This window comes from Cottoperca gobio, chromosome 2, assembly GCF_900634415.1.
Source record: "Cottoperca gobio chromosome 2, fCotGob3.1, whole genome shotgun sequence".
Classification (NCBI taxonomy): domain Eukaryota; kingdom Metazoa; phylum Chordata; class Actinopteri; order Perciformes; family Bovichtidae; genus Cottoperca; species Cottoperca gobio.
Window position 1 is genome coordinate 2,058,211 of NC_041356.1, and position 25,819 is coordinate 2,084,029.

Consider the following 25,819-nt stretch of genomic DNA (forward strand, 5'->3'; position numbering starts at 1 on the left):
CCATCCATCATCCACCCATTATCCACACACTCCTACTACTACATCCTGAGCAAGGTGCTGAATGTGAACTGTCACTCTGCTCTGATATACATGCACACACACAGTTCTTCTCACTCTGTTTTGTTAAACTGTATGATTTGATTGTTTTGTACTGTTGAACAAGATGTCACATTATTGGAATACTTAACAGACCAAATTCCATATTTTCCCACTGAGTTGAACTATTATTCACACACACATACAGTATAATGGTGGAGACTCTAACAGCTGTTCACATCTTAACAAGGAACCTGTCTTTGGTCTCTGTTAGGTTTTGACAGCACCTCAGTAGTGCTAGAGAAAATACTGTAGAGCTCTGACAACAGCTGTTGCTTTTCAGCAGTGGGCTGGGCTCTGCATTCCTCATCCATGTCTCAATCCCTGACATCTTGGCTGGAATCTGTATTTCCCACCACTTTCAAGCAGATCACTGAAGGGTCTGGGTTGTCTCATGGGAGCTTTAATCCCCAACAGCCATGTGGGTCAATCAAAACCCAGAAAAACCGAAATTGAGAAACCAGTGTGCATGGAAGCAGTCCACACTCTGTCACTTAGTTATTTTACCTTCAGACCTTCATGATCTACGCACCTCTACTTTCACTAGCACAGGTGTCAGACTGATTTTCAAAAAGGAACAGTTAATGTACAATTGACAAAACAATCCCAACTCAAGGTCCACTTTCTCTTTTGTTCTGGAGCTTTTGACCGTACCATATGGTCCTTATCCATGTTGACTTGTCAACTGTCAAGAATGAACTGTCATTGCTTAGAATCATTTTAAGATTTTTAAACATCTACAATTCCATGGCAACATAACAAACTCAATCAGCTGATGAATACCTATTTAGTGGAAAGAGAAAGTAGACCAGTAGAAAGTGACACTAGTCACAGCTCAGGAGCTGTGACGAGTGTCAACGCCCCTGCTCAACCTTCCCATTCCACGAGTGTAGAGAAGTTACGGTTTCCCCTCAGCTAACGTGAAATGTGAAAGGCCCTCTCTAGTTTGGATTGTCCGTTCTGGGCTACTGTAGAAACATGGCGGTGCAACATGGTGGACTCCGTGAATAGGATCCGCACTTTATGTAAAAGATAAAGAGCTCATTCTAAGCTAATGAAAATACAACAATTCTTAGTTTCAGCTGATGATACACAAATTAAAAGGCAGATCTTGGCGGGGCAGTCATGATGTATGATGCTGATGTTAGTGTCAGGTGAGGCAGTCTACACTATAGAATGCAGATATTTGAGGGAGTTTGTTCTCCTGTCAACACACCTAGTGGTAGCAAAAAAGAAAATAATTGATTTTGTTTTGTACAAATTGTGAAAAGAGTGATGGAGGGAAGTTTTTACTGAGGAAAGAATTTTTAACAGAAAGAGGTATGTCGAGTGTGTGTGTGTGTGTGTGTGTGTGTGTGTGTGTGTGTGTGTGTGTGTGTGTGTGTGTGTGTGTGTGTGTGTGTGTGTGTGTGTGTGTGTGTGTGTAGTATTATAGACAGAGTTAGTGTGCATACTATTAGGGCTGCAACTTCTGTTATTGCATTAACACAGTGTTACACAGTGTTTTCTGTAGCTTTGGTCAGGAGGATGTGACTGGATGAGAGGTGATATTATTTTCCTCTCCACAGTCATGTCTTTGGACTCTTGAGTTGATCAGTCAGACTTCTTCTGCTTCTCTAGAACCTCAGGGCGACAACACCTGTTCTAATTATTCGAGTCTCCTTTACAGAAATAGGAGTCCAAATGATCTTCTCCACTTGAAAGGCATGTTTCCATTTGCTCCAAATGAAAAAGGAGGATTCCTGGAGAAAGAGCTCAAGGCAATACATAGAGTCCTGCTCCTGCTCTGGATGTGCATGCGTGTGTGTGTGTGTGTGTGTGTGTGTGTGTGTGTGTGTGTGTGTGTGTGTGTGTGTGTGTGTGTGGTATTGTAAGGTTTGATTCAAATGATAAAAATGCAGCATGTTCTAATGTAGGAGAGTGAGTGTGAGGAGGAGACACATTCAGGCTCTGAGTGCATTTTTCTGCCGAGTGACAGGCTGAAACCTGCCCTGAGCTTCTGTCTTTCTGTTGGCTTTAATTAAGAACTAGGAATTGAGTGCCCTGCTAAGTTGAAAAAGTAAAATGGTTTAGCTTTTGGCAATACACACCCCTTTGTCATTTCACAATCTACCTGATTTGGATCACTTTACTGGAATAGGGAGTAGCGGTGTGTGTGTGTATGTTTGACATCTTTCCTTTTAATTTGAAACACTAAATAAATGCACCTACATGATACATATGAGGCTGTAATGTAGTTTTAGTTTATTTCCTTTATTGTTTGAGTCTTGCATGGTCTCTTTATGTGATTTGTGTGCATCATGCAGGTGGTCAGCTGTGATATAAGTCACGAGGTAATTACCTCATCTCTGTAAAAACATGCAGTGCTCTTTCAATTACTCTTCGTATTACATTGATGTGCACTTCAAGGTAACAACTGAAACAACAGCCATGTTTGATGGACTTTGACTTTTTACTTTTTACTTGACAGGCCTTTGCAACTGTCAGACTTGTGAAAAAATACCTGCAATCTTCTGTTTTTGTTTTTTTTTAAGTCATAAAATGTATATCACAATTTCAACCAGAACTATTCTCATTCTTATTCCATTATCAGTTACACTTAAATAACATTATGTTAAAACACAGAAACTAACGCAGTATTTCCAATTCCTTTGGAAGGGCACTTACAGAGGAATTACAATGAGCATGTCATTGGTTTGTTGTTTTTTGTTTGAAGATCCTGTGACTTCAAGTTTAATTTATTCACATGTATTCCTACAGCATACATCCATGACTACTACATTATGCTTCAGGTATGGTTAAGGTTAGCCAACAAAGAAATTATTCAAGTTAAATAGCTTTTTCTAAATGAATGATGCCATACATAAATACGCCAAATGTTGGTTCCTTCCTGAAAGTCAGACACATGCCCCACTTCCACTTCCACACGGTTACTTACGAACTTACTACATTAAGGAAAGACCCCTGAAAGCTGGTATTGGACATGCATTGTATACTGGAAAATCAAGCAATATGAGTGGAATTCTTACTTTGATTGCAAAATCTCAGCAGTGAAGTTTCTGGCTTAAATCTTATCAAGAGATGGTTTTGAAGGGGTCGTTTGGCTCACAGAAACCTGCTATATTATTCTTGTGTGCTTTTGTAAAATTAAATCTAGTTGATGAAATTGAATCTAGATTTGCAAAGCCTTTATACCGAATGAGAAACCATAAGAGTGTAAGTGTGTTCCGTGCTTTGATCAGTCACGTGTGAAGCGGTAGGATCTCCTCTTTATTCATCCTATTGACGTATTGTCTGAAGTCTATGAGGAACAACGCATGATTAACCACATACACTCACTCCATTTACACACAATGAAGTGCACACACACCACATCAACTATCATTTCCTTTCTCTTCCATGTCGAAGATGAATCATCTCTTTTTTGTTTTTACAATTTGTTAGCATTTCAAACTTCCTTATTTGAGCTCTTCTGTTGTAGCAAATCTGAAAAGAATTTGAAAATATATTTTGCTGACTACTAGTGGTTTAAGCTATCACCTAGCTGCAGTGATGTAAAAGTGTATATTCCGGTGTGTCAGTACACCATGACACCACTGTTGGGTATGGTATGCTGTCACAGAGCACACTACTGAGTACATCCAACCACAGCCATAAGTGAGCCTGGGTGCATGTTAGGCGTATCCATCGATGTCTGTGCTAGTGCTTCTGCCAGAGATAGCTCCACAGCTGTGATACACACTTCCAGTTGCATTAAACTGTTCACTAACTATAAGTCAAAGGGTTTTACTTACAAAATAAATCAGTTACAAAGAAGCATCAATTAACAATTAACACATAGCATGTAACACAACTTCAGCTTCCAGCTCATTTGTATTGTATTACAATGAAACAGGAAAGCCAAATCTGATAGTTAAATGACTAATGAACGTTTTTCCCCCCAGGTTTGGTTCAGCAATCGAAGGGCCAGGTGGCGAAAACAAGCAGGAGCCAATCAGCTAGCAGCTTTCAACCACCTCTTGCCAGGTGGATTTCCTCCCACAGGGATGCCAACACTTCCTACATACCAGCTGCCAGAGTCCAGCTATCCAACCAACACTCTGTCCCAAGGTAGAGAAGATATCACTTTTATATTGTTAATATAAACATAGATGACAAATTAAATTAAACTCTATCGTGCAGCGTTAGAGTTTAAGTTAGTAATGTATAGTTCCACCACGGGCATCCTCAACAGCTTCAGTGCTGCTTGTCATAGATTCTCTAGGTGTGAAAATCATTCTTCCAAAACAAACATCAAAACCACAAAATGAGGTACATTTGGTGTGTTGGTAGTGGTGGAGAGCACTAGAGCATGTGTGCCATTAGTGACAGCTAGTTTGACCCCACACCAGTAAAATGTGTCATTTTAAGCGGCAGAAGAAGCTGCTAGCAGAATATTTTGCTGCTTGATCAATTGAAGAAATAGACTGGGGTACAGGAAGGTTTTAGATTGTGTATCTTCAGTTGCTCAGCTATGTGCTGTTGTGTTTTTCCCTTCAGACGGTAACGGTACACTTCACCGTCCCCAGCCGTTACCTCCGTCCACCATGCACCAGGGCGGTCTGGTCAGCACCGACAGCAGCTCTGCCTACGGTCTCGCTTCCAACCGCCACAGCTTTTCCAGCTACTCTGACTCCTTTATGAGCTCTGCAGCACCTAGCAACCACGTCAATCCTGTCAGCAACGGACTCTCCCCCCAGGTAAGACCTGCTGGACTACTGTAACTTATAGAAGTTGCATGAGGATGTATAACATGCAGTGGACCAAGCAAAGTTGATAGAACCAAACATTGTTGTTGTGTAATGCATTACTGTATTGCAAGCAATGCTCTGTTACGCTGACATTTTGGTGGGTTGGCTTGTTTGCTGTCTTGCTGAGAGTTGGATAGGAGGATCCATACCAGTTTCATCGTTGTGTTCAGTGGTTGGTTCACTGGCCTGGGATGTTTTAGCTTTGCACATGGGCTGGAGGTGGGTAGATGTGGCTAGCCTCCACAAAAAGAGGGAAGATACACTTATTCTGGTAACTCCAAACATATCTTATTTACATGTTGCATCTGGTAAATCTTCTGGGTTTTTCAGTGTAGGCTGGTTGCTCATTAAATCATGATGTTCCTACACATGTCATTAAGACGGAGGTGGGCTGATGAAGTAATGAAAAAAATGATTGATTCTACTGTAAAATGGACTGCATTTAAATAGCTCTTTCTAGTCTTTGCGACCACTCAAAGAACTTTACAATTGATCCTCCAACCTTCTAATTGGAGGACGACTGCTCTACCTCCTGAGCCACAGACGTGACCTGGGAGAATCCTAAAGATAGAGGAGGAGCAGTGCTGCAATGAGAAACCCCCAGTGCACCACAGGGCCGTGTGGCCACTCACTCAATCCTTACAACCTGTCAACCAATTTCGGTGTTAGACATGATGTCAGTGTCCTTATCAAAGATGTCAGAGACTTGATGAGCCCTTGTTTCACCGAATCACTACAACGGAGGTGGTGAGTAAATGTGCAACCTGTAATGCTGTTATCCCGGGTATCATGGATATACTTTCTAGTATTGTGTGAACATGTACACCCAGATAATCACTAGCATTTTTTAATAGTATTTGAATGCATTGTGTTGATTTAGTGGAATTAAGCACTTGAGTATTACAAGTTATTACATTAGGAAGATGTGCTGAATTAACTGCACACACCGCTTTGCTAACGGCTGAAATAGTACAATAACATTTTACGATTCATTGTATTCTCCATTCCTCAGTCTGTGCAATTAACTACATTGTTTGACTCCATGGCTCTTAATTGATTCTGGCTTGAACTTTCAACCACAAAGATGTTCATTTGGAAAGAGAATCCTTTTCACTCTTCAGGGGGAAAAATAGAATAGAAATAATCTCATTGACTAGTGACTGGGATCATTAATTTCAGAGAGTGTCTCTCTTTTTGTAATTAACAGATGTTGCCGTCAATGCAGGCTGCTCTAATGAAGTGTAGCTGATATCCAAGTACTATATCTTGTAGTCCTTCTGTTTGTGTGTGATTTAATTCTCACAGTTTTTAGACCAGTGGTGAACTTGATCGCTTGACTTAAATTTGTTTAGATGTTTGTTGGACCAAATCATCCTGGGAGGCTACAAAGAGACGTACTGTTATTATTGGTGTTCCATTTGCAAAATCAATCAAAATGGCCCTCTGGCAGTGAGGACACACTTTTTGTGGCCCTCCCTATCCACAAAGTTTCCCATCCCTGCTCTAAGCCCTGACATGATAAACCAAGGCAGTGTGTCTTGGAAAAAAACAGAAACAAAACAGTACGACTTACCCATTCCTTCCAACCCAGGAAGCCCATGACCATTACAGACATAGACAAGCAGAGGGGACAAAAAATACAACTCGGGGACTAAGCCCCCTTAACACCCTTTGTGGTCCAGAGTCCATTGTGTGTGTGTGTGTGTGTGTGTGTGTGTGTGTGTGTGTGTGTGTGTGTGTGTGTGTGTGTGTAGCTGCTGCAAGAGCCAAGACAAGAAAGCAGGCAAATAAGTATTGAAAATGTTTAAATTCAAAATTGATGTGTCTGATCGGCTCTTCTGAGTGAGAGGGAATGGTGTGGCTTACTGGGTACCGCTCTGCTGCTCCAAACTCATGCTCAATATTGATGTGTGGATGTTCCCTCTCTCCTCGCATGGTTTCCTGTGTCTCTCCATCGTAGGTGGGAGGCACTAAGACGCAAAGAAAAGACACAAGGGTGGGAAACGCAGATGCAATTTAAGGGACTTGGGATGCACCCTAGATTCACAAGAGAAGTATTAGAGTAAGAACAACCAGGGTGCAGTATACAGGTAGTTATACTGCAGGGTGATGAGCTTGATGTAAGGCAGGTGTGCGTAATCAGCAGGTAGAAAATGAAGGAGCGCCACGCCTATGCCACAAACACACACACACAGACACATTAGCTGTTTCTCAATTCAGGGGCTGCAGCCTTCGGAGGACGCATTTATAGACCGATTACGTCACAGCAAATGCGGCCTTCTTTTCCCGGATTTGGAGGATACATCTGATGTATCCTTCACGGTCTCAGGTATCCCAGCAGTGACGGCAAATGGATATACTTTTAATTGTAAGTATTGGGTTTCAACTCACTCAAATAGCTAACGATACTAATGTTATAAAATCAAAGGACATTATAACATAAAATGTTCGCTAAAATGATAGGTTAAGTTACGGGACGTTAGTTAAACTATAACCTATAACCTAACGTTAAACTATAACCGTATAGCTTATAACGCTTAAACTAAACGTTAAACTAGCTGCTAGGAGCTGTTGTATGATGCAGCTTGGCAAGTTATCCTTTGAAAGTAGAACTTTTAAGACCTTAACTTTCAAACCTAAGAGTTTTAAATGTTGATTTATATTTTACATAGATTGTGGCGATTGTATAGATAATTTATACTTCATATTACCTGCTTGGTTTTCTGACAGTTGAATATCACTTAAAAAATCTTTCGGATTGATTATACATATTTTATTATTTATAATGTACTTATTTTGCAACTTAATCTGCTTTTGTTTGGCGGTGTACAGCTAAACTTGCTCTAATATTTAGTTTTGTTTTAGGGAGAAGGAGACGGAGGCAGAAGAGAGCAGAGCAGGGAGAGGATGGACAGACTCTTCTCTCTGCTGGAGAAACTTGTTGACAAATGAAATGTAAATTAATTGAAATAAATAATATATATAATGATGAATATATTGTGTATTTAATTTACATGAACTATAAATGAAAACGTAATTGATTTCAAGGTTCAAGAAGGATTTATATTGTACATATGATTTATTAATTACCTATCAATGATTGGAAATGAATGATCGAACAAAGAAAATGGTTGAATGATTATTATAAACAGAAAAATATTAATAAAACAATATAACATTTACAGTATACACAGATAAAGTTTGCTGCTGGACTTGGATGGGCTATTGTCTCCTGATGCATCATCTGAGGTGGTCTCCAGAGTGTGTATGAGATGCCCCTCCACCATGTAAAATACATTATGCGCCGGTGATAAAGCATATCTTCAATCAAGAGTGAAAATAAAAAAAACGGTATTCTTCGTGTGCAAACACGTGACAAAACTGTGTGACGTATGCGTGCGACGCCATGTTGGTTGGTATACAAATCAACAATGGCGTCTAAAGCGGACAACAACAACAATACAAGTCCGACTTCTTCAAAGTATTGTGACTCTCTGGAGTTCCTCTGCAAAGGCAAGATTCAGAGGAAAAAGTCCAAATTTGCGGCCTTGACCCGTACACGCTAAAGCCGTCGGATTATATTGAGGAATTAGAGTCATTACCGCCGATTGAATATCCGGATATTGTGAACTACCTTGTGCTACAAACGCTGTGGGCAACCAACGCACAAATGAAGGCATACAAGAGCTTAGATGCTTATAATTTCTTTCTTTCTGGCTGGGTTGGTAGTCTTCTTACCAAACCAGTGAAATATGTCAGGGTGCTCGTCCATGCACAACATGCACAGAAGAAAAGAGCAAATGGCTGCTATCATAAAGCTTTGCCGCTTCTCCTAGTGACGAGAAGTAAGGTGTTACAGTGTTCGGTATATCATAAGCACAAATGTTTAACGTAAACATTGAAAACATAGCTTTAGCATGAGCTCTTACCAGATATAAAGTGGACGCCACACACACGGGTGAATTGTGCTTTTTCATCTGTTAAATCCTTACGATTTATGTTGCTAAACCACAGTTTACGGCGTTCGGTAGACAGTAATTCATCCCTCTTTTGTGGATCATTGTTTTTGATGATTTTAGGAAATCTAAAGAACCGTTTCTCTGGGTCACGAGTAGCGTTAATAACACAATTATACACTGCGCACAAGATTAGCATTTTCTTTCAATCTTAGACGTTTAAATACAAAGAAAATTACGAAGCGTTTCAGCAACTCACACGTGAACGGCCGCAGTCTTGGTTGTGTATACCAACCAACATGGTTGACTTCCGGGTTGGGAAATAAGCGTGATGTCACATGCACACGATTTATACGGAGGACCCGGCCTCTAAAGACCGCGGAGGCCGCGTCCTCTGAAGGCTGCAGCCCCTGAATTGAGAAACAGCTATAGAGACACACAGGAACACACAGGAGACACCGGGAGGGGAAGAACACAAGTAAACATGAGGGGAAAACTACACATCAGGTTGATTGAGGCACCTTTTATATATTTATTCAGCTGATATCTGGGTGTTATAGTGGGCCTTTTGAAAACAATTACTGGGATCTTTGACCAAAAACAGCAGCAAGCTACAAAAGTGCACTCAGTATAGTGCAAATCTCCGGTGGCTCTGTCTCACACTGGGGCATGGCTCCAGACAAAACATTTTCACCACTGTCACAGAACAGTCCCAAAAAAAGCTTTTAACTGTCCTAGAGTGAATTTGCGATTTGGGACTGTCCCAAAATCCAAATGTTGTTTCTCTACTTTGTTATCATCTACAGTTGTTAGTAATAGTCACTTAATAAAAACTAATTATATTTATTTTGCTAGCCCTATAGAGACAAACTAGGATTTATATTCAAATAATCCAGATTTTATATGAGCTAACTGCTCCATCTCCAACACTGCAAACCTGGCTACCAGGTCTGCATAAAACAACCTCTACGGGTTAATTTAATTAGGTAAATGGCCTAATGCCTTTCCTAATGATGTCACGTTTAATTAAGCTAGTTTTAAAGTTTGCATAAACAACTGGATGTCCCTCAATTTCCTGTAATTTAACAGTGACAAGACAGAAATCCTTGTAATTGGTGCTAAGCATGTTCCCATTTAGCATCTTTCTTTCCGGAAAAAACTACACAGGACTGAAATGTGGCTGTCATCGTTGATTCAGTCCTAACAGTCCAGAACCATTTCACCAACATCACAAACACTGCTTTTTATCCCTCGATGAATATATTCACAGTAAGAGGCTTCTTGTATGGGTCAGCCGTAGCTCAGGAGGTAGAGCGGATCGTCCACTAATCCAAATTGCACCTTGCATGGTAGTTCAATGCTATCTGTGTGTGTGTGTGTGTGTGTGTGTGTGTGTGTGTGTGTGTGTGTGTGTGTGTGTGTGTGTGTGTGTGTGTGTGTGTGTGTGTGTGTGTGTGTGTGTGTGTGTGTGAAAAGGGGGATGAAAGGCAAATTATAAAGCACTTAAAAGTGCCAGAATCCAGAATTCTAAAATCACACCTGTTTTCCAATCTCTGCATTGGCTCCCAGTTCCAGAATTCATTACAACATTTAAACTCTACATGGCCTTGCTCCACACTTATTTGTTATGAACCCGTCAGACCATTTATGTCCAGACCCTCTAGTTGTTCTGAGGGTTAAAGTTGCTTTTAAACTTTTGTTTTTTGTGGTCTCAGCTGGAATACCTTGCCAGATTGAGTGAGATTTTCTCAACATTAGCGTTGTTTAAAAGCAGACTGATAACGTCATTGTTCTCTTCTGCATTTGATTAGTTTTCCTTTATGCAAAATGAAGGTAGAATTACATGCATACTGGATGATTGTGCACCTTACAATTTAAGCCTAATGGCAACATTTGGTGCCAGTGCAGGACAGAGTGTGTCCTTTATGTAGTGAGCTACCGGGTAAGTGAGTGAGGGTGTGAAGGTCAGGGACAGTGATTGTTTTTGGTTATAAAGATTTCCATTGAGTGTAATACAGAAACATTCAAATGAATGGTCTCATCTGCCAATAGGGTTGTTTTTTTGCAATGATAAAGTCTGACTGCAGTGTCTTGAATATTCATTTTAAAACATTCATTGCTAGATGACTCATTCACAAAGGGAGCAGCAGTGTATGTGTGTGTGTGTGTGTGTGTGTGTGTGTGTGTGTGTGTGGGGGGGGGGGGGGGGGGGGGGTGAGTGTGTGTGTCGAACTCACAGGGAGGAGTGAGAGGTTGCCCTTGCCCCTGACCTCATACAATACAATAAAACAAAATATCCCCAGCCAATCACAATTCTGTGCCAGAGCACAAAAACAGCGGCAGAAAAATTACAATCAAAAGGTTTATAAATGTGGATGAGATAGATGCAGCTGTACAGGTTGTTGTGAGTGGACTTAATGACTAGTTCGAGCAGAAGAAACCCCCTCCCAAACGAGAAGGGCAACATGCCGCCGTGTCAGGTAAATTCAGTAAAACGAGACGGTGCAGCCTTTAAGGAAATGTTGTCATTGGTTCTAATAATACAGTCTGTTAAGCATAATATACACTATTTTAAATGATGCAGTGCAACAAGCAAATACATATGAGGATTTATATCCACACACAGTGTTTATAACTTTAAAGCTATTAAAAGGGAAATGTGAAGGGAAAATCAGGTTTGAAGAGATTGAAATGAAGCAGGACTGCTCTAACCATCCACTGTTATATGCCAGGACAGAGAGCCAACATAGGAGCTGACTGTGGAAGGAATTCCATCACATTTAAATAAAAACAGCTCCAGTAAATTCCTTTGATTGAAATAGTCTTCGTTCCTGACAGGAAATGCATCTGAAGTGAATGCTGCTGCATGTGTTTATGGTCCTCTCATTCTATTCTGAATGGCTCCGAGTCTCAGCTGAAGCTTTTCCATTATGGGTTCACTGCCATTGACCCTTTCATCATGCTCCCAGGCATTTACATGAGATAACAATGGAGGTCGAATTTCCTAAGATTCCACTTCAAAATTACAGAAAGACCATATGCTGTTCGTCTGACAGGCAATAATTCAATTTGAAACAGCTATATTGCATTTGGAATGTAATTCACACAAGCCATTTCTGTGCCTCCTCCTCTCAAATTGAATGGGAAAGAATTAGAGGCTGACTTTCATGTGGAGATGGAGTATGCAGCCAATTCCAAGTCTTATTGACAGAAAGACAAAATGACAGTATGGAATTCCATCCCTCTGGTGGCACTGCATGTGTAAATAGAAACCCTTTTCACAGCTTCACCATCAGAGTTGTTACCCCCCCTCCCCCCTCAGAAAGCCTGCAAAAATAAACCTTTTTTTTTCAACCATATTTTTTGACAAATTCCCATGAATTTAGCTTTAGAGCCCTCTAAGTGGTTAGGAGTTTTTTTTCTTCTGTCAGACCGTCAGTAATGCTAGACCACTAATCCGTTTTTGTCAGGTCAGACAACTTAGTGACTTGCCACTGAAGATGAAACTATTACTTTCCACAGTGACCCCAACACATCAACACATCACACGAGTAAAGAAGAACACATTTCTCTTGCATTCTCATTTTCTCTTCAGTTTGTTGTGAGAGGAAGATTTAGCCTGCTTTGGAATGGTGGAGTTCTCTGGCTCGCTATTTGATGTCGGGGTGAGAGAGAGGGAGAGAGAGAGAGCGACTGGGGCGAGTAAGGATAGAACAGAGTGGGTTTCAGTGTTGGGGGATCAGAGCTGCTTTGGTTCTCCAGCTCTGTCTCTTTGATCCATATCCCCAGGCCTGCCTCGCTGCCTCGCTAACTCAGGCCTCTGCCCGTGATTCCTGACAACTGTCGGCCTGAGATAAGGAGGTGGGTTGGGGGGTTGTGGGGGGCCTCTTCTACCAGACCCCCCCCCCCCCATCACCCCGCACTGCATCACTATCACATATACTGCCATTAACATTAACAAGAAGGAAATGTGTTGCATTATATTCAAGAAGCTGAGCAGAGAGACCCCGCCCTTAAAAAGATACAAATAGAAGCACCCCCATTCTTGTGCCCGTCCTCCCGTCCTCCCGTAGTCCCCCAGTCCTCAGTGTGTTGACACGGCTGTTTGCACCTGAATGTCAATGAGTGTGGTGCCTAATATTAGTCTCAGCTGCTATTAAAATGAGCAGTTCTAAGCCCTTTGACTGGGCATGCTGTCAACTGGCACGTTCTCCTGTCAACAAATCAAAAAGGATGAGCACATATATTTACATCACCCATAATGAGGAATAGTGTGGGGGCAGGAGGGTAGATGTTAATTAGAATGCGCCTAAAAAAATAGATGCCGCAAAGCAAGGAGCTTTTTATCAAAAAAAAAAGACAAGACCTACTCAAGAAAGCTGCCAGAAAAGGATTTTAAATCATACCCACTGATGGAATGTTTGTAGGATATATTTGTATTTATTTATTTATCACTCAGAGTGTTCTTCTCTCTTTTCCTCCTCCCTCAGGAAACGAAACAGAGCCCAGGGTGCTGTGTGACTGACTGAGTGGGTAGAAAAGTGTTAAGCTCGGCTACTTCCTGTGGTTTGAATGGAATGTAGGTGTTGACTGACTGGCTGCAGCACACTACAACCTGAAACTAATATCTCCTGTCTTTTTATGTGATCAGTTTTCTTAGTTTTCTTTTACAAACGATAGTACCATAACCACAGTGAATACTGGAGGCCTGAGGGTGTGCATTATTTTCAGATACCTTCACATCTCTGACGTCGCGTACCGTTGAGTAATGAAAACCTCTGATGCATTCACAATAAAAGTGAATACAGCTGAAATGGCTACACAGATTCAGACAGAAAAAAGGTTATCACAGAAGGTTGAAGGCTAAAGAAGGCTGAAGGAACTGATCGAGCACACATTTTGAGTGAAACTAAATATTAGAAAATAATAGGACCATGTGCCGCATATAACTCACAAAATAGTTTGTCCTTACCTGCAATTGTTAGTGTTTTAAGATAAATGGAGTACTTGTACTTACTTACAATTTGCACACTATCAAAGAGTAAACATAAAATGGATAATGGTATCTTAATTGATGGGCAGGCACTTGACTAGACACAAGGTCATGCATGTTTAGATTTTGTCATTATCTTTCTTTTACAAGTAAGCGCTGTACAAGTGGACCTTCTGATAATGGAAGCAGGTGCCAAACCTTCATGGTTTCTTCTCCACTGCAGGTCAATGTCATGGTCACCAGAATCATTAGGAATCATTTTTTGGTGATGAAATAAACGGACTCAAATGTTCTGTGATGTGCAAACACGGCAACTAATACATCTCAGGCACACTCACAATCTTTTATTACCCTGCAAAATAAGCTGCACCAAACTCAACAAAGCCATACCACGAGTGGCTCTGTTTCCTGTGCTGATGCATGACCACAATGTCTATTTCACAGATATGATGCTGTTTATTATAGCTTGCTACTGTGATGTAAAGATATTGCAAAGTAATATTCCCTTCACTACAAACAGATATTCCTACTGCACTTTCTGTCAGTCTGTAGGCATATTACTGTCAGGCTCTCTGCTTTGCATCCAGGACCCAGCTGTCTGCTGTTAGAGGCAGAACTCTGTCTGTCAGCCTCCAGCTGAGAGCCATCTCTGTTTATTTACATTTCATTATGGTGAGGAGGAGCAGATATTAACACTGTCAGCAGCTATTTGACCTGACATCTCTCAAAAGGTCATCTTCCTGCTGCTTGAGCAAACAGCTTCTGCGCTTCCATCCTCTGACTCAACCCAAACCTGTTTGTCTGAAATCATTGAAGGTTACCAGTTAGTTTGGGATAGTAGTGGGTGGTGTTGGTGAGAGAAAGGTATAAATAGTCTCAGTGTGAGGCCTTGCAAGAACGGGAGAGTTTAGCTGCACACTGTTTCCACAGGAGGAATAAGCCCATACGTGGATGGACATTTATCAGCAGTTATCATCTGTCATTGCATTCAGAGCATTAATATTACATAATAATCACCCGAGCAGAGATGGAAGTCACTCTCCCTCTGTTTGTGTTGTAATCCAAGCTTCTCTGTGCTGTGTTTCAATAGCCGGCCGGCCACGTGTGCATATTAGTGCATGTGAGTCCCTGTGTGTGCTAGCTAATGGCTGCTGCGCTGCACTGCTCTCATACGAGCCACAGAGTAGTTTCAGAAACACCCTCCGGTACCCCCTCATGTTAACACTGTTAGCTCGTGGACGCAATCCCTTAAATTAATCATAGATATTCTATGAATTTCATATTTAGTCGCTTTAGGAACTGAATATCAATATTTTATTTATTTTCAAAGTAAAGTAAAAAAATGTTTAAACAAACAAAATAACTTTTTTAATTAAGTTTACAACAACAGGGTTAGGGTTACCACCAGATAGACTCAGTCACGTCTGAAAAGGAACATTTAGAAAGACTCCAGATTAACACCTTGCCAAAAAATAATTTAAAACATCCGGAATTCAGTGTAAACTGTCCTAAATATTATCATTTTACTCTAGTTTATCTAAAGTGGTTAGTAGTAATTCAAATGATTAGGAAATAAATGATTTTATGTTTATTTAAATATTTGCTTTGATAAAAATAATTATTTCTGCTGTTAATAGCTCGCTGAACGAGTCTTTCGTTGAGCAGTGGCTTGCACTCTTCAGAGGCAAACCATTAAATAAGCAAAATAAAATGTTTCAACATTGAAAAATTGATAAAGATCACAATTATTTTTGTTATTATTATTAATGTCGAGCCCTGAACAGTTATTATAACAAATTAATTTGTATTGAAATTATGCATTTTACTATTCAAAGAATATACAAAAGTAATTGTAAAATATATTTTGGTAAGCATTCAGAATTTTTATTTTTGTTAGTCTGTTTACTAATGTGTCTGCTGTTTTAAATTACATTACAATACATGTTTAATCTTTTCATACTTTACTTTTTTTTTTTATTGTTAAAGTGAAAATGTATTTTGTCAAATTATTATAGCTTTTTTTAATTGATTAATTTGTCAAATGATTATAATTTAAAATGGTAAGTCTTTTACTCTGGTTACACACTCCTAACTTCATATGTCAACAGAGTCATGTCATATGTATCATGCTCCTGCTCTGAATTACTGATCTCATTAAATCATTAACTTAATTTCACTTGCAAGGACCACGCCACAACAATATTTTGTTTAAAGATGTAATGGCTTCGTAGGGGTGTTGAGGACTGATGAAGGATTGTGAGGGGGAGGGGTGAAGGAGGAAGAGGCATGTCGTCTGTCAGGCTGAAGTCTAGGCAGAGAGAGACTCAGAGTGGGGCTTCTGTCTCAGGCGTGTTTCTGCCTGATCTGAATACAAACCCCCAAAAGAATCACATTTAAAATGAGCGTATGGACTTGACGGAGATCATTCAGACTGTTGCGGATGTAGGAGCAACATGCCTGGGATGACCAGCGGCCGACGACTGACATGGTTTGACCGTTTCCCTCTATGTAGCCGCCGAAAGCTATGGAGGGAGCTGCATCTGTGCAAAGCTGGACATCCTTAGGTTGAGTGATGACTGAGTTGTCGGGGAGTACTTCTGTGCCTTAACAGGTGTGCCGAGGTGCTGTGCTCGTCAGTCTGCATGTGTGGTCTGGTTGTGGGAGCAGGTAGCCCATGAGCATCTCTGCGGAAAGAGCAGACGTGCAAGATGTTAGAAAAAGCACGACCCAGGTAGTTGAAGTTATTGGTATGCCTATGGATAATGGGAAGTGACTGTGGACTGACTGCATGCTGTGGCAGGGTGAGTAGGAGAGGGGCATACGGCTGTGAAGATGAGGTAGTGAGTTCGGAGTCCAGGGCGTCTCAGCATGTTCCCTGGTTAAATTGCTGTATCCAGTGAAGTGAACATGGTAACTGTAGAAACCCGTCCTCTCCAAAACTTAAGGTCATGTCAAGCGCCATAGAAATGTGGTCACCAACTCTGATCTCCGGACCGAAAGGCTGAACAGATGATGTTGGAGTAAATGAAATGCAAGGGTGAGTCCTTAGACCTGAAAGCTAATGGATGACGAAGCTTTACCGAACCAAGGTTAGTCTGCATGTCCCTGGGCTGACTAGTGTCAATAATGGATTGCTGAATGAGCTGGGTAATCTACGTAGTTAGCAGATAGAATCTGCTGGCAGAGATTGTACCAATCAGGTGGCAGCCTTGTGTACTTTCTGAGTCATTTGTGTTTTGTTGTTTACAATCCCCTTATTTGTGCTTTTAATCTCTCTGACAGCTCTGATTTAATTTAACAAATATATATTCTTGCATTACTTGCAGCCTCACAGCATTGCACATGTATGTACCCTGATCAGCCATAACATTATGACCAGGTGAAGTGAATAACATTGTCTCGTTACAATGACACCTGTCAGTGGGTGGGATATGTTAGGCAGCAAGTGAACACTTTGTTCTCAAAGTTGATGTGTTGGAAGCAGGAAAAATGGGCAAGTGTAAGGATGTGAGTGACTTTGACAAGGGAAAGATTGTGATGGCTAGACGACTGGGTCAGAGCATCTCCAAAACTGCAGCTCTTGTGAGGTGATCCCGGCCTGTAGTGGTCAGTACCTACCAAAAGTGGTCCAAGGAAGGAAAACCGGTGAACCGGCGACAGGGTCATTGATGCACATGGGGAGCAAAAGCTGGCCTGTGTGGTCCGATCCAACAGAAGAGCTACTGTAGCTGAAATTGCTGAACAAGTTAATGCTGGTTCTGTTAGAAAGATGTCAGAACACACAATGCATCGCCGTTTGTTGCGTATGGGGCTGCATAGCCACAGACTGGTCAGGGTGCCCATGCTGACCCCAGTCCACCACCAAAAGTGCCTACAATGGGCACGTGAGCATCATAAGCATCACATTTTTGTTTACATCATGTTGATGGCCGGGTGCGTGTGTCCCCAGATCTCAATCCAATCGAGCATCTGTGGGATGTGCTGGGTAAACAAGTCCGATCCGTGGAGGCCCCACCTCGCAAGTTACTGTTGCTAACACCTTGGTGCCAGATACCACAGCACACCTTCAGAGGTCTAGTGGAGTCCATGCCTCGACGGGTCAGATCTTTGTTGGCCACATTCTCTTCTCCGCTGTACTTCACGAAGGGCGGTGACACACACCTACAGTCAGAGACAGAGTGGAGGAAAGGAGAGGGGTGAACTAAAATAAATTTGTGCCACGCCTCTTCTATACAATATATACAGTAGGGCAGGGGTGTCAAACTAATTTTAGTTCAGGGGCCACATACAGCAAAATTTGTTGTGGGTCGGACCAGTAACATCAGAGCATAATAACCTATAAATAACGACAACTCCACATTTTTTCCTTCGTTTTAGTGCAAGAAAGTACATTCTGAAAACTATCTTTTTTTACTAAACATTATGAACAACCTGAAATTTCTTAATAAAAGAAGGTGCAATTTCAACAATATTATGCCTCAGTTTATCATTTACACTTACAGATCACATTGTATCTACAAAGGCACAAAACATTTTGTCACAGGTATCTGGAACAGTAGTTTACTTTATGAATAAAACAACTAATTTTTACACTTTGTAAAGTCCCCCCGGATTGGACCCTTTGTTTGACACCCCTGCAGTAGGGGGTCCCTGCACCACGCTACTTCAGTTTGGGGGTCCTTGGCCTGAAAAATGTTGAAGACCCCTGGTTTATTGTATTAATAAGTATTGTTATAGTTTTTGAAAATTATCTTTATCTTTTTGCTAGACTTGGCTGAATACATCGCTAATGTTTTTTCTGTGTTTTCTAAAGGGGTTTTTTCTTGGGTTTTTTTGACGATTTTTGTAATTTATTTTGCTAATTTAACAGTCTGCCCCCCGAAGAGCGAGTTAAAACCGCTGCACAAGAGAGCAACATCAGGGGAAAACAGCCTGTCGTTGAGTAGTCACATTTTACCATCTTATTTGGTGGTTGGCTCTGGAGAGGAAGCCGGGAGCACAGGAGCCTTGGTTGTTTCAGAAGCGTCGGAGGCGGGCAAAGGTCCAGTCTCTGAAGTTGGGCTCAGTTTGTGGACGTGAAGACTACAGAATCGCGCTGCAAGTGCGCAGTGTTAAAGTGCTTCACATAAAAGCCTACAGGGAAGAGGAGAGATTATGCCATTTGAGCCATCGCATTGCATCTAATGTGAAACTTCAGTGCAGGATGTGTTGATTGACCAAAAAGCAAACCAAAAACAGCAAAGTATAAACCATTGGATCAAATGAAAAAAAGTATTAGTTAAAAATAGAAAGTATAAGTAGTGAGAATGAGAAAATGGGTTAGAATGTAGAATGTAGAATGTAGAATGTACGGAAATGTACATCATGCTAAATGTATCAAGACATTAGGTAAACATGGAGGAAGTGTTTGGATTATGAGCAAATTAAAACAAGAATAGGTCAGAAAACAGGAATAAGTCTTACTTAGATATGATTAAATACACCTACTGTATATAAAACTGTTTCAAATGAAGGCCTGGTTCCTCTTTGTAGTCGGAGAGACGATTTTGAATTTGATGATTTTTTCTGTTTACGAGATACAATCTCAACTCAAGGTCCATCTTTCCATTGCCCAATGTTGCATTCGTGAGTAATTAACATGTTCAAAGACAGTGGAAAAACATTCCATATTATTGCTAGTATTTATCATCACAGACACACACCAAGGTCAGTGTCATTTGTCTCTTCATCTTATTTCCTCAGATAAGGTGTTTATGACATGTGTCTTTAAGTTCAATCACATTCTGAATGCACTTGTTGTTGCATCTGTTTATTTGTATATTACGTTTTCATGACATGGAATTAGATGTATTTGTCCATCACTGAAGGGGTAGTGGGGTTTTCAGGATTATGACCTAAAGTAAAAAGACCTAAATAGTAAAATAGCAAAAGCTGATTGCATATTAACCTCTGATTGCATCAGATATTCTGCATGCAACACTGACAGGCTCAGTGTGCTTAGCAAATTACTGTCTGATTTACGGATCAGATGTGACACCAGCGACATGCCAACATCTGGCTTAATCCCAGTCGCTGTATCCGCCCACAACAGAAGATCAACCATCTGAGGTAAATCATAATGAAGCAACATATGCTTTAAGTTCAAATGTTATACAGTTATGTAGTGGAAGATAAATTGACATCTAGAATGAGTTAATCCTCGGTTGTCCGTTCTTGTCCTTGCTCTCTGGTAGACAAACTATGCCACTATGACTATGACTCTGTTTCTAAATTACTGTAAACATGTATTTCTGCACTTACATTTCTTGTCAATGCAGAAATATCTATAGCTGGGGTTCTCAACGGGAACTTTGTGGAAGTAAAAGGCCAGTGTTTGTGTGGATACGCTTGCGGTTATGGAAAAGGCTCTCGAGCTGCATTACAGCACGAAACATGCCAAGCTGCACGAGCTGAAAGGATGAGTCGAGTGCGTTTGAATAAAGTTAACATTTTGTGTTTTTAGATTTTTATTTTTATTTTGCTGAGCGATAAAGTGCTGCTTGAAAAACAAAAACAAGCGCCGTCCCCCTCAGCCACCACTGCTCGAAAGCATTAATGTTATTCCAAAGATACACCATGAATAAAACTAATCTGAATTAATGTCAAAACACTAACACTCTGGTCGGGACTTGGAACAGCAGCAGAAGAGCTGCACTCTGGCTGCTCATAGTAGCAGAGCTAACACCAGCAGAGCTAACATCAGCAGAGCTAACACCAGCAGGGCTAACACCAGCAGAGCTAACACCAGCATAGCTAACGTTATAGCAGAGCTAACACCAGCAGATCTAACGTTATAGCAGAGCTAACACCAGCAGAGCTAACACCAGCATCACTGCTGCTGATTCAGGCTGTGTGTTTAAAAAACGCGGATATTTTCGCCTAAGTTTCTGAGTTTGTCGACGTCGCTCCATTTATAATTAATGTGTTGGATTTTTTACTTTTTTGCACTTTGTAGTTCTCTCCTCTCCTCTCTCGTTTGTTTGCGAAACGGAGAGAATATGAATGCGCAAAGCAACGCCGTAAACACGGAAATGTGCACATAAATTAGATAAATAACATAAGCGTTTGGTTTATTTAATAAAAGAGCACATTTGGCGCTATATATTTATATAAAATAAAACACGGGGTTCTGTTGGGGGGGGGGGGCAGCGCATCAGACTTGTTTCTTTGTGCTCGTTTATCGAGAGTGCAAATTGTTTCACATTTCTGAGGCTGCTGTGTTTAACACCGGTTACAGTTTGAATGTCTGACCCTGATTGGGTGCAGTCTATGGCACAGATTAAAGTTTGAATCTTCTTACCGTTGCATTTGTTTAACACTCCTTAACAAAGACATTTTATTATCAGGGCAATTGAAGGTAAAAACAACAAAACATTTGTTTAATAATATAATATTTATTAATATTGATTATAATATGAAATGTTATTATGTAACATCAATCTCAGAGAATTTGAGTTTTTATAATAACATAATAATAATAAGAAAAATATTATAAGAATTGATATACTAAATTAATATAATCAATATGTAATATAAATTATAAATACTAATAATAATTAGAATAATACAAACAGCATAATAATCAACATTAGAATTCAAGGGAGACAAACAGGAAGTCTACATTTTATTTGAGGGGGGGGGGGGGTAAGGGACCTGGATAATGGATAGGGGGGAACCACTGATCTATAGTAACTACTAGTATTAAGTAACTATTCTGAATGGCCATACTCAAAGGTGCTGCAAAAAGCCTGCTGGCATAGAAAGGGGGCAAAGTAACAATGCACGCTTTTAGTTTTTCAAAAACAAATACAAAAACTCATATCTTTGTCTGATTAACTGTTGTTGTGATGCCAGGTACATTTGGTTTAGGTAGCATACACCTGCACACTTGTAGATATACAACTGTGATGGTTAGCCGTGTACTCCGGGTGTGGCACTCAGGTTGGTGATCTCCTGGCTGTGAAAAGATGGACATCGGACATCATTGTGATGCCTCTCCCTTCAGAAACCCATGTCGCTGCTAGTGCACTGCACTTCCAGCAGCTGTAAACACAATCAGTGCAGACAATTAGTAATGTCACATAGTGTAAAGGCTGACTTTTGCTTCACGCTATAGATTTAAAGTTGCACTAGTCCTGCTCAAGCCCTCTTCTTCTTTTAGTGACTTTCTTGCTAATCCCACATTTGTTTACACACTATTCAGATCTGCTAGTTACTTTTGCTTAGCAGTTAACGTAGTTCAGATATTCTTAATAGTACATATTCTTACCGCAATTTTGGGATTGTGCTCCCATATTTTAAACGCCCTTAACATCCGGGACCCAGTTTACTTTGGCTTCCAAAGCAGCCATTCTCTATTTCAGGGATAGTAAACAGCTGTTCACTGCGGTCAGTTGCTGTTTTACTTCAGCGGCAAACTCATCTGGCGATACAGCCCACTGTGTTGGAATCCTCTTGTCTTGCGAGGTCCTCCTAACGCAATGACGTAAGCAACTAATTTAAAATAAATAGAATAAGTAACTTTAGAGATTGTAACAGTATGAATAGGAGTAGGAATAAAGAAAATAATAGTTCTTCCCCCCGCTACCTGTGTGCCTGTCTGCCCACTTAGCAGCAGCGACGTACAGAGCAGCCGCTGGGCCTCAGTACTAAAGATGCTAGCGGAGCTAACTAGCATCTGTTTCTTTGCAGATGACTGATTACTACATATTTATATGGATCGGTAACTTTAGTTCGATAACCGATAAGTGAATAACTATGTTAGCCAAACAGAGCCAAATAAATGTGCCATGCTGTTTCCCCCGCAGTCTGTGTGTCTGTCTGCCGGCTTAGCAGCGGCAATGTACAGAGCAGTGTGTGTCCAGTTCTAAAACAGACCAAACTGTAGCAGTTGTTGTTGCTCACTTGTCACTCTTACCAGCTAAGGTGAGTAGTGAGGAGTCAACAGGCAATTTACAGAGCTGCTTTATGACGAAAATCACACTTTTCATGCGGTGGTAGCCTCGCTTTGCTGGCGTACCCTACTATTCAAGTCTGGACCTATCTAACCTGGACCAATTTATGTATGTGAGTTTCAGATTGAAATCAGCTAATAAACGCCTTCCACTAGTTAACTTCTTTGGAAATAGCATCACTCAAGTCAAGAGTCAATCTGTAGGTGATACAGAATCTCAGCTGAGGGAACACGTTATACAGTATAAGTACACATACTGTATGCATAGGTTTTTTTGCCACCACAACCTATATCAGTGATGCACAAAATCTGAGCAAAAATACAGTTTTATTTGTTTTGTCAGGTAGTTCTTGCTTTAACTGAACAACTGAATCTGTTCGTTGTATTTGCCGGCCATTCGCCCATGCTGGCTTTAAAGCAGACAACAATAGTTTTCTATATTGTTAATTTTTCTGACGTTTACTTACGTCTAATTCCTTCAAACTATACCATAATTTTACCACTTTGTATTATGTTTGTATGCTTTATGCTAAGTCTGTTTAACACAGCTGGTAATGCAGCTAATAGAACACTGATTAGAAAATTGATTAGTCTATTGAAATTCATCACAAATAATATTCAATCAATAAAATGAATTTCACTTTGATTTGGCCAAAAACTAAAGCGATTTATACGTTTCTTTCATTAGCTGCCAGACCTAAATAGACTTCCTTAGTATAATGTTTTAAACTGCTGCATGTAAGAGCTGCACAATGTGCAGTTAAACAGTAGGCATTGAGAGTGGATTGAGTGATAAAATAAACATATTAACATTATACATTAGTAAATTAGTAAATCACCTTATTTGCAGCAATAGTGTTGCTCTTTGCTGTAATATCTTTTCATATTCTTCATTGAGAGATGTATTCCACACATTTTCGGTCCATTTTGTGCGGTAGAAGAGTAAAAGGATGCACCAAACACCCACTTTATAAGAATGTGTACAGAGGCTGAGGACAAAAGCCTGGGTTGACAGTTGATAACCACTGTTGTGGTACCCATTCACTCTGATTAGGGTTTTAAGCTTTGTCAAGCAAGCTAAGGCAAATAAACTTTGGCTCTGTCAAACTTGCTTCATAGTACAGCCATCTGGGAAACACCGTCCATCAATTCTGACATTTTAGCATCAAATATTATTGATATAAACACAGTTTCTGCCTACTCATATTGTGGTGTTTGGTCCGGTAGATCTAGCTGGGTGGTCGGAAGATGCGGACATGAGGTTATCATCTCTGCTGCACTTAGAAGATCACTTTTTTTGCGTCTGAAACCAACCAAGAAGAACTCCACTGCTGCAAAGTCCTACTCCTGCCATCATGCAACACACCTGAGCTAGACGCAGCGAAAGATTGCCTACTATTTTTCACACATCCAAATGTGAATTGTCTGCAATAAACTCCACCGGAGATATTAAGGGAAATGTTTTAGGAAATATATCCAAACATATTCACTTGCAGATTTGCATATCATGGAAGACGGTGTCTGATGATGGTCTGAGCTCAATGAATGCCCTTCTAGTTATACATGGTTTGTTGTTTGTGTACATAATTATGTCCTTTTTACTGAGTACATTGTACACACAGAAATTAAGAGCCCATTATTGTCTCTGTAGCCACAATGATGCCCAAATCCAAAAATCCAAAAAATGTTAATTGACTTCATGCTAAATATTAATAATTTCTTATTTGACTTCCGGTTGGGCAAACATGTGAGGGCAGCATTGTCTCATTCTCCCACGACTCTACTTTATGAACATTTCATTTATAACCACCGAATTTGAGCTAAAACAGTATTTGTGAACATAATTTGGACTCTAAATTAGTACAGGCCGATGTGATGTCGAAAACTGCATCGAAAACTGCGACTAATAAGGCAAAAAAGGCCGAAACTGCTGTCTCAGCTGCCAGTACAGTTGCTGGCCCGGACATGGCTACCATAATTAGCCTGCTTGAAGAGCACAGAGCTAGCATTTCAGCTGATTTTTTTGACTCTCTTGAGTCACTCGAGGAGAAGTGTGCATTGCTAGCAGATAGCAATGCCAAACTAGCTGCGAAGACCGCAGATCTGGAAGGTCGGAGCCGCAGAAATAATATCAGAATCATTGGACTTCCTGAGTCTATTGAGGGACCCCGGCCTACAACCTTCTTTTCAGAACTTTTGGTCGAGCTGCTAGGCGCTGAGACTCTCAATCCCCTCCCGAGCTGGTCCGTGCACACAAAGCGCCAGCTGCTAAGCCGCAGCCGGGGATGAGGCCGTGACCTGTGATAATGCGTTTACATCGCTACCAGGTCAAGGATCTGATTGTCCGGGAGGCCCGCAAGAGACGAGGGGATCTCCGCTACCGCGGGACACCAGTGCCGCATCGGGACATCATTTCAAAGCTGTACAACCTAGGCCTCAGACCGGCTCTTCTGTTCCCTGCTCGCCTGCAGATCACACTGGGAAATGGGGCTAATAAAAGATTTCCCTCGCCCGTGGAGGCTGTAGCCTTTGCAGCTAGCCATGTTAGAAGGTGAGAGAGAGAGGTGAAGTACGGGATGGGAGGGAGAGGGCGGGAAAGGGTGGGACATTGATCTTGATGGGGCTATGGATATCCATTTGTTGGAGGCAGCTATTTCGTTTACATTCTGTTTTGTCATTTTTATGTACACTGTTTTCTCCATTTTTAGTTATGGATGTTATAGGGCTGACCTGTCACTTTCGATGCTATATGTGGTGTCATGGCTAATGTAACTGGTACAGGGACTGGTGGTGGACACGGGGTCAGGATACTATCTCTGAATACTGGTGGGTTGAATGCTCCGGTGAAACGCACAAAGATTATGACCCATCTTAAAAACTTGAATGCGGATATAATGTTTATACAGGAGACACATCTTTGTAACTCTGATCAGCGAAAGCTGAATAGGCCGTGGATTGGACAAATGTTTCATTCGCAATTCAACCTAAAGAC

The 25,819-nt window shown here is 40.8% G+C and overlaps 1 protein-coding gene across 1 annotated transcript in view; it reads left to right on the forward strand.

Moving 5' to 3' along the window:
* The window catches only part of LOC115017711 (paired box protein Pax-7-like), a 59,618-nt gene that overhangs the window by 24,744 nt on the left and 9,055 nt on the right, over window positions 1-25,819 (forward strand). Inside the window, 2 exon segments of the mRNA XM_029446395.1 lie at window positions 4,041-4,206; window positions 4,636-4,835. Coding sequence (XP_029302255.1) covers window positions 4,041-4,206; window positions 4,636-4,835 — 366 coding nt within the window.